General features: G+C 62.2%; 2 protein-coding genes across 2 annotated transcripts; both read left to right on the forward strand.

The window, feature by feature from the left end:
- Positions 1-318: 318 nt before the first annotated feature.
- Positions 319-910, forward strand: EMIHUDRAFT_363780 (Hypothetical protein; the record flags this gene model as incomplete). Its single annotated transcript, XM_005786148.1, has 1 exon — positions 319-910. A coding segment is annotated over exon 1 (546 nt), but the record flags the coding sequence as incomplete, so codon positions are not given.
- A 3611-nt stretch (positions 911-4521) lies between these two features.
- EMIHUDRAFT_50026 (hypothetical protein) lies at positions 4522-4671 on the forward strand (the record flags this gene model as incomplete). Its single annotated transcript, XM_005786149.1, has 1 exon — positions 4522-4671. A coding segment is annotated over one exon (150 nt), but the record flags the coding sequence as incomplete, so codon positions are not given.
- Positions 4672-8952: the final 4281 nt, after the last annotated feature.

Below are 8952 nucleotides of genomic sequence, written 5' to 3' on the forward strand. Positions count from 1 at the left end.
CACATCGATACCGCACACGGCTCTATGCTCGCAGGAAAGCCCATGTAATGAGATTTTGGAAATTCTGCGTCTTGCTCCTCTCTCTCTGCGCTGGAGCGCCTGGTATTCTTTCGATGCCACCTCGCGCGGTTGTGCGTTTATCGATCAACACTTAAGATCGTTCGGTGCAGAAACCCCGGCACTGCCCATGTAACGCAATTGTGCTCGATTTTTGGTCGAGAAGTGTCTCCAAGTCTTCTGGACCCATCGATGGCCGTCGCCTCCGCTCGTCGCGGCACCATCGTGCCCGGCCTGGGCGAAGCATCGTCGCGGGCGCCAGCCGCAGTTCGACGGCAAGCCGTGCGAGCCTGCCGAGGAGGAGGACATGTGGCTGTGCCTGGCCGACGGCCGCGCGCGCAGCACCGCCGACCTGAAGCGCCTGGCGACAGCCGCTCGGGTGCGAGCGAAACGAGCAGGAGATGCAGCCGCCGCGAACACGCGCGATCGGCAGGCGCGCGACCAGCGCCGCCGGCAGCGTGAGCAGCACGACCGGCGCGCAGCGCCGGCGGTCGCCAAGACCGTGCGCCCACAACGCGGCCAGTGCGGCTGCCCGGCGCACGCGGTGTGCGGCATGTGCGTCGACCAGGGCAAGCTCGCCGCGGCCGAGCAGGCGGCCATCGACCTGGAGACGCGCTTCCACGCCTCGACGAACGTCGTCATGGACCTGGAGCGGCCCGAGGACGAGACGGCGGCGCTGCTGCAGCGCTGCGTGCACGTCTCCGACGAGACGAAGCGGCGGCTGCTGGGCGAGTGGAGCGACGAGCGCATGGCGCACGCGCTGCCGCTGCACGCATGCGCCTCGTGCGGCGTGCGGGACCCGTCGCTGACGTACACGCGGGTTGACGTGTCGGCGCTGCCGCGTACTGTGTCTGTGCGCGTAGCCGGCGGCGAAGACGAGACGCGGCACGTGTTTGACGAGCAGTGCGCTAAGTATCGAGGTCTTCAAAACAAAAAGGTGCGCCTTGCGTTGAAATTAGAAAAGGAGTTGCGGTGTTGATCGCCGCGGGAGCCCTCCAAGTTCCGGATGCGCCGCCCTCCGTCTCCTTCTTCTCGATGGCAGTCGCGGGAGAGGTGACGGGTGGTACACAACGGGAGCCGGGAGAAAAGGGAGCTTACGGCGTGTTCTCTATCTAGTTAGTACGGGAGAAAGGTGTCGGCTCTAGGACCCCAGTAAGCAAAACCATGACCGTCTGTGCGGGCATCGACAAACAAGAAAATGCCCAGTCCACGCCCCTCTGTCTCCGACCCCAAGTTTGTTTTGCCGACCCCACGCTTTTTTAATTTGTGTCTTTCTTGATCACTAACAACATACCAACAAATAGTGCCTCATTCGCTTTCTGATTTTCAGTGTATGTGGCTCTTACGTACATTCCCGTACGAGTCCCAACCCACCGCCTTTAGTGGCAGGACCCCAGCAAGGGGATGTCAGGTACTGCGTAGCTCTTCCTTGTGGAGGCACGCGACGACTCCAGACGGACCCTAGTACGCTCCAATGTATCCTCACGGATGCTAGGAAGTGAAGCGCATAAAGTAATGATCCGGAGATTTGTTTTGTGGCGACGACAGTCTGCTTCGCCGCGTAAGCACATCAGGTCCTTCTTACAAGAAATGGCGGCGGCCTTAACCGCCCCCTCGGGCCCCGTCGCCCTCGCGCCCGCCTTTCGGCTGACCCACACCGCGGTCAACAGCTTCAAGGGCTCGGCGGACAACGACCCCTCCTACATCATGGGCCTCGCAAGCCCCGCCGCCGCAGCTGCGGCGGTCGCTGTCGCCGGCTCCGAGCGTGAGCTGAAGCTGTACGACCGCGCGACGCTGCAGTGCACGCGGACGGTGGCGGCGCCCGCGCACGCGGACCGCGTCAACGAGGTCTCCTTTGCCCCGCCGCGCTCCGCCGCTGCCGGTCTCCTCTTCTCAGCCTCCTCGGACGGCGCGGTCCGAGCGTGGGACTGCGGCGGCGGCGGCGGCGGCGGTGCCGCGCCGTCGCTGGAGCTGCGCGGCGGGCGGGAGGAGGTGTGGAGTGTGAGTGTCTCGGACGGCCCGCTGGTGGCGGCCGGCACGCAGGCGGCGCCGAGATTGACCGAGATCGCCCCGAGATCGCCGCGAGATTGACCGAGATCACCGGCCGGCACGCAGGCGGCGCTGCTGCTGTGGGACGTGCGGAGGGCGGACACACCGGCCGCCTCCGGCTCCCGCTGCCGCACGCTGTGAATGGCGTCTGCTTCACGCCCGTCGCTGTGGACAGGAAGAGAGAGAGAGAGAGAGAGAGAGAGAGAGAGAGAGGGAGAGAGAGAGAGAGAGAGAGAGAGAGAGAGAGAGAGAGAGAGAGAGAGAGAGAGAGAGAGAGAGAGAGAGAGAGAGAGAGAGAGAGAGAGAGAGAGAGAGTTTAGAAGCCAACAAGAAATCACGCCTCAGCGACTTGGGCTCGGCAGCTTGTCATTTTTCTTCCGTGGACAGGCGGCGAGGCTCGAGGTGCACACCGAGGCGGTGAGCGCGGTCCGGTTCCACAGCTAATGAACAGCGAATTCGCAGCGAATTGAGAGTGAATTAAGAGCTAACTAGGTGAGCGCGGTCCGGTTCCAGCCTGGCTCGGCGACCGCGCTCGTCTCGGGATCGGTCTGATCTCGCCATATCTCCCCCATATCTCCCCATATCTCCCCGTATCTCCCCATATCTCCCCGTATCTCCCCGTATCTCCCCATATCTCCCCATATCTCCCCGTATCTCCCCATATCTCCCCGTATCTCCCCGTATCTCCCCATATCTCCCCATATCTCCCCGTATCTCCCCATATCTCCCCATATCTCCCCATATCTCCGAACCAGTTCGATGGTCTCTTCCGTTCTCTCCCCTTATCTCCCCATATCTCTCCATATCTCCCCAAGCAACAAAGGCGGGCAGCTCAGTTCACTTGCCAGCCACTTCAACTCACTCATGGCTGGCACCGCTGGCGAATAAGAAGAAGAGGAGCAATAATAATAAAAGTAATCAAAGTAAAAAAGAATTAATAATAGGAATAATAGTGATGAAAGTAATAGGGGCGGCCCGTCTCGTCCCTCGGCTTTTTCGGCCCCGAGCCGGCGTCGCACTTGCGCGTGCTTTCGTCGCTGGAGACGCTCTCGGTGTGAACGGCGTCTCTTCACACCTCAAGCTGTGAACAGGCACGTGCTCTCGTCGCTGGAGACGCTCTCGGTGTGAACGGCGTCTCTTCACACCTCAAGCTGTGAACAGGCACGTGCTCTCGTCGCTGGAGACGCTCTCGGTGTGAACGGCGTCTCTTCACACCTCAAGCTGTGAACAGGCACGTGCTCTCGTCGCTGGAGACGCTCTCGGTGTGAACGGCGTCTCTTCACACCTCAAGCTGTGAACAGGCACGTGCTCTCGTCGCTGGAGACGCTCTCGGTGTGAACGGCGTCTCTTCACACCTCAAGCTGTGAACAGGCACGTGCTCTCGTCGCTGGAGACGCTCTCGGTGTGAACGGCGTCTCTTCACACCTCAAGCTGTGAACAGGCACGTGCTCTCGTCGCTGGAGACGCTCTCGGTGTGAACGGCGTCTCTTCACACCTCAAGCTGTGAACAGGCACGTGCTCTCGTCGCTGGAGACGCTCTCGGTGTGAACGGCGTCTCTTCACACCTCAAGCTGTGAACAGGCACGTGCTCTCGTCGCTGGAGACCCTGTCGGTCTGGGACCTGCAGCAGCAGGCGGGCACTTGCCTGGCGCGGCATGTTGCGCCTAGAAGCGGACGATCTCCCCAGATCTCCCCCCGTATCTCCCCCATATCTGGCAGTGCGGGCGCCTAGAAGCGGACGATCTCCCCATATCTCCCCCCGTATCTCGCCCATATCTGGCAGTGCGGGCGCCTAGAAGCGGAAGATCTCCCCATATCTCCCCATATCTCCCCCCGTATCTCCCCCCGTATCTCCCCCGTATCTCCCCCCGTATCTCCCCCGTATCTCCCCCACACCTGGCAGCGCGGAGCCTAGAAGCGGAGTGCGTGCGTGTGTCTCCCCACCAGCGCTCGAGAGGACACGGACTTCGCTGTACTCGGCCGCCCTCGGCTGGATTCGCTGTATTCGCCGCCACCCCTCGTATTCACACAAACACACAACCTCGGACCCAAGACGCACAAGCACACAAGACAGGTCGAGAAGGGAGAGACAGCGACGGCAGTCAGAAGCCAGCGCTGGGTCCCGGGAGTTCACACGAGACCTGCGACGACAGCGCACTCAAGAGCACATTGCCGTCTTCCCGCCCCAAGGTTGGCGCACGCCGCACGCACTTCTGTTTTGTTCCGCGTGCAGGCACGACGCGCTGCGGAGGGAGGTGGACATGCTCGGCGAGGAGGAGGCTGCGGCTGGCGCCGGCGAGCCAATCCCATCATCTCCCCCAATGTCTCCCCAACATCTCCCCAACGTCTCCCCAACATCTCCCCAACATCTCCCCCAACATCTCCCCACATCCTCCAACATCTCCCCAACATCTCCCCACATCCTCCAACATCTCCCCAACATCTCCCCAACATCTCCCCGCACCTCCGAAGTTCTCCCCAACATCTCCCCAACATCTCCCCGCTCCTCCCGAGTTCTCCCCAACATCTCCCCAACATCTCCCCGCACCTCCCGAGTTCTCCCCAACATCACCACAAGCTGGCTCTTGTGGGCGTCGCGCTCCCAACGTCCTTGCCACCGCCTTTTCTTTACCCGCCGCTCTTCTTCACGCGCATCGAACTACCTTGCCGCGCCGTCTTTTCTTTTTTACGTGCCGCTGGGTTAGGCGCCGGGGACGGCATCGACTGCCTCCCCATGTCTCCCCCATATCTCCCCCATATCTCCCCCATATCTCCCCCACACCTCCCCATCTCTCCCCCACACCTCTCCCCATCTCTCCCTCATCTCTCCCCATCTCTCCCCATCTCTCCCCATCTCTCCCCATCTCTCCCCATCTCTCCCTCATCTCTCCCCATCTCTCCCCATCTCTCCCCATCTCTCCCCATCTCTCCCCATCTCTCCCCATCTCTCCCCATCTCTCCCCATCTCTCCCCGTCTCTCCCCATCTCTCCCTCATCTCTCCCCATCTCTCCCCATATCTCCCCCACACCTCTCCCCATCTCTCCCCATCTCTCCCGCATCTCTCCCCAGGCGACGGCATCGACTACCTCGTCGGCTGCCAGTACTGCCCCGCCACGCAGCGGCTCTACCTGGTCGCGGGCGAGCACTGCGGCGCGCGCTGCACCCGCCGGCGCTGCACTTCTGGTGTTTGCGCCGACCGAGTTCGTCTTTGCGTGCTTGCGTAGGCACGCTGCACTTGCTGGCGGTCGAGGCGGAGCTCTCGGTGTGAACGGCGTCTCTTCACACCTCAGGCTGTGAACAGGCACGCTGCACTTGCTGGCGGTCGAGGCGGGGCTCTCGGTGTGAACGGCGTCTCTTCACACCTCAGGCTGTGAACAGGCACGCTGCACTTGCTGGCGGTCGAGGCGGGGCTCTCGGTGTGATCGGCGTCTCTTCACACCTCAGGCTGTGAACAGGCACGCTGCACTTGCTGGCGGTCGAGGCGGGGCTCTCGGTGTGAACGGCGTCTCTTCACACCTCAAGCTGTGAACAGGCGCGTGCTCTCGTCGCTGGAGACGCTCTCGGTGTGAACGGCGTCTCTTCACACCTCAAGCTGTGAACAGGCGCGTGCTCTCGTCGCTGGAGACGCTCTCGGTGTGAACGGCGTCTCTTCACACCTCAGGCTGTGAACAGGCACGCTGCACTTGCTGGCGGTCGAAAAGGAGGCGGTGGTTGCGCTCGCGTCTCTTCGCGGCGGCGGCGGCGAGATCGCCCGAGATCGCCCGAGAGATCACTCGAGATCACCGGAGATCACCCGTGATCACCCGAGATCACCCGAGATCGCCCGAGATCGCCCGAGGTTGCCCGAGATCACCCGAGATCACCCGAGATCGCCCGAGATCGCCCGAGGTTGCCCGTGAGTACCCGAGATCGCCCGAGATCGCCCGAGATCGCCCGAGGTCCGTCTCGAGGCTGAGGGCGCCACGTCGGCCTCAACCTGCTGAGAAGTCACAGCCAGCCCTGGCCTACCATAGCCAGCCCTGGCCTACCATAGCCAGCCCTGGCCTACCATAGCCAGCCCTGGCCTACCATAGCCAGCCCTGGCCTACCATAGCCAGCCCTGGCCTACCATAGCCAGCCCTGGCCTACCATAGCCAGCCCTGGCCTACCATAGCCAGCCCTGGCCTACCATAGCCAGCCCTGGCCTACCATAGCCAGCCCTGGCCTACCACCCTGGCCTACCATGGTGGTGAAGGAGTACCGCCGCCAGTACACCCCAGTGTAGTGGTGCGGCGCAGAGCTGTGGGCGCCAAAGCGTGTGTTCCTGCCGACAGGCGGCGCGGCGCGAGGCCACACCTCGGACGTGCGCTGCTTCCTCTGGGACGGAGGCGGGCTGCCCCTGGCGAGTAGAGACCACACCTGCTATTCACAGCACAAGCCCTCGCCGGGGGCTCGAGCATGCGCAGCGAAAAGCAATCCCCCCCTGTGAAAAAGTGAGGCGTGGTCTCTACTCGCCAGGGCCTGCCCCGCGGGGGGTGGCGGGGAGTCAGCCCGGGGCTGTGAACGGCGCCTCTTCACGGCGCGTAGCTGTGGACAGGCGGGCTACTCAGCGGCGGGGAGGATGCCAGGCTCTGCTCGTGGAGCCCCGACACCGACGCGGCGGCCGGTTCCGACGCGACACCCCTGGCCTCGACCAGCCGCAAGAGCGCCAAGCCGCCCGCCGCGAGGGCGGGCGGTGCGCCCGCGAGGGGCGGGAGCGGCGCCCCCCGCAGAGCCAACCCGTACTGAGGTGTCCCGCGTGCGTTGGACGGTGCGTGCGCGTTCGACCACTGCTCGCGCCTTTATAGCCGCGGGGGTTTGGCCACAAGCAACCAAGCTTATAGCTTTGAGCAGCGGAGCGCGGCGCCGGAGGCGGAGCCGCGCAGCTTACGCCCCCCTCGATCTTGCCGCTCGCCCCCCCAGTACGTACCTCAAGGTACATACGAGACACGGAATACGACAAAATCAAAATAGTAGCTGCAGCCCCAGAGCCAGTTCGTGCGGGAAAAGAAGTAAGAACCGCTCTGCCGGTCTCTGTTCTATGAAAACCACAAAACACAAAAAATATGAAAACTTGCCCAATTTTCGCGGAAACGGCTGACCTAAACTTGGATTCCTCTTAAATAGTGCGTGAGGCAACAAAGACTAGGGAAGTACGCTCAGGATGTGTGGCAGCCACGTTGGCTGAGTGTCTTGTCTTGTGGTTTTGTGTGTCGCTCCTGTGTGACCGTCACCGCCCGTCCTGCGTCCACCCATACCGCGTTGGTGTCCCAGTCGTTGGTCGGACTGTGTTTCGCCTTCCCATCAATCAAAAAGACTACTGCGCGCCCCGCGCGCGGGCTACCTTTTCCAACTGGCATATCGGAAATGGATTCCTCTTAAATAGTGCGTGAGGCAACAAAGACTACCGCGCGGCGGGCTACCTTTTCCAAATGGCATATCGGAATTGAAACCGACTCGGCGAAGTATAAGCTATCATCGAGAAGCACCGAGTCCTGGCCTGTCGCACATATGTCGCCGCTCCGGGCTCTCAGCCTCCTCGCCGTCTACCTCCCAACGGCCCTCGCCGAGTGCAAGACGTACTGCCCCTACCGGACCCATCCGATGGAGGAGAAGTGCGGCTGGGCCGGATGCGACACCTGCGTGCCCTGCCTGCCGTGCATGCCGCACTGCCCATTCGCGACCCAGCCCTGGGAGGAGAGGTGCGAGTGGGCAGGGTGCGGAGGCTGCACGGAGTGCTCGGTTCCGCCTCCTTCCCCGCCCGCACAGTGCAAGACGTACTGCGCCTACCGGACACAGCCGATGGAGGAGAAGTGCGAGTGGGCGGGCTGCAACGGCTGCGGCGAGTGCGCAAACGTCAGAGCAGTACGCGGTGCCTTGGATGCATTTGGCGTCGGTGCGCCTTCACTCGCTCCCAGCCTGGCGCCGACCCCACACGTAATCACATTTGCGTGCCGCGCGCTGTCGCTGCCGCCATGAGAGAGAACGCGTCTAGTCGCATTGAATGCAATCCTCCACACCGAGCCGTCGCCACCTGCACAGGCCCATCGCTCACCAGGACATTGTGATCGACGCCAAGGACGATGTGGTATTTGTCACGGCCGCCTTCGCATCTGCGTGGGGGCTCTACAGCCCTGTTGTGTACGTCTACCACTTTGACCCATTGGGAAGCGGCAAGGCTGTGTCGCAAGAGATCTTCTTGGACGGACCAACCGCCAAGTACCGCAACTACACCGGCTTCCAAGCATGGCTAGCTGACGGCTTCGTGCCACCGGAGCCGCCGCCGCTCCCCGCTGCGCCGTGCCAGTTCTCCCCGGTGCCGCCTCTTGGATTCACGGGCTGCACGACGATGTTTGGCTTGCCAAGCAACACGCCAGCTGAGCTGGCCAACATCGAGGGTGTGCTTGCCTCGACCGGAAACTTCCTCCTTTTCATGGGGACCCAAAACCCTAGCTTTCTCAACGGCTTTCTCGCCACGTTTGTTGATCCGAGCAACTTGAATATCGCCAATCAAGGCACCTTGGGCATGCAGTACTTCACGACGGCCTCCGAGTATCTTCAGTGGTGGGCGACAAACAGCGGCTTCATCAGCGGCCGCGTCACCTTTGGGGTCGAATCAGTGGTCGCTGTGGTGTGCTCATCTCTCTCTCTCTCTCTCTCTCTCTCTCTCTCTCTCTCTCTCTCTCTCTCTCTCTCTCTCTCTCTCTCTCTCGCTCTCTCTCTCTCTCTCTCTCTCTCTCTCTCTCTCTCTCTCTCTCTCTCTCTCTCTCTCTCTCTCTCTCTCTCTCTCTCTCTCTCTCTCTCTCTCTCTCTCTCTCTCTCTCTCT

Source organism: Emiliania huxleyi, assembly GCF_000372725.1.
Source record: "Emiliania huxleyi CCMP1516 chromosome Unknown EMIHUscaffold_154, whole genome shotgun sequence".
Taxonomy (NCBI): Eukaryota; Haptophyta; order Isochrysidales; family Noelaerhabdaceae; genus Emiliania; species Emiliania huxleyi.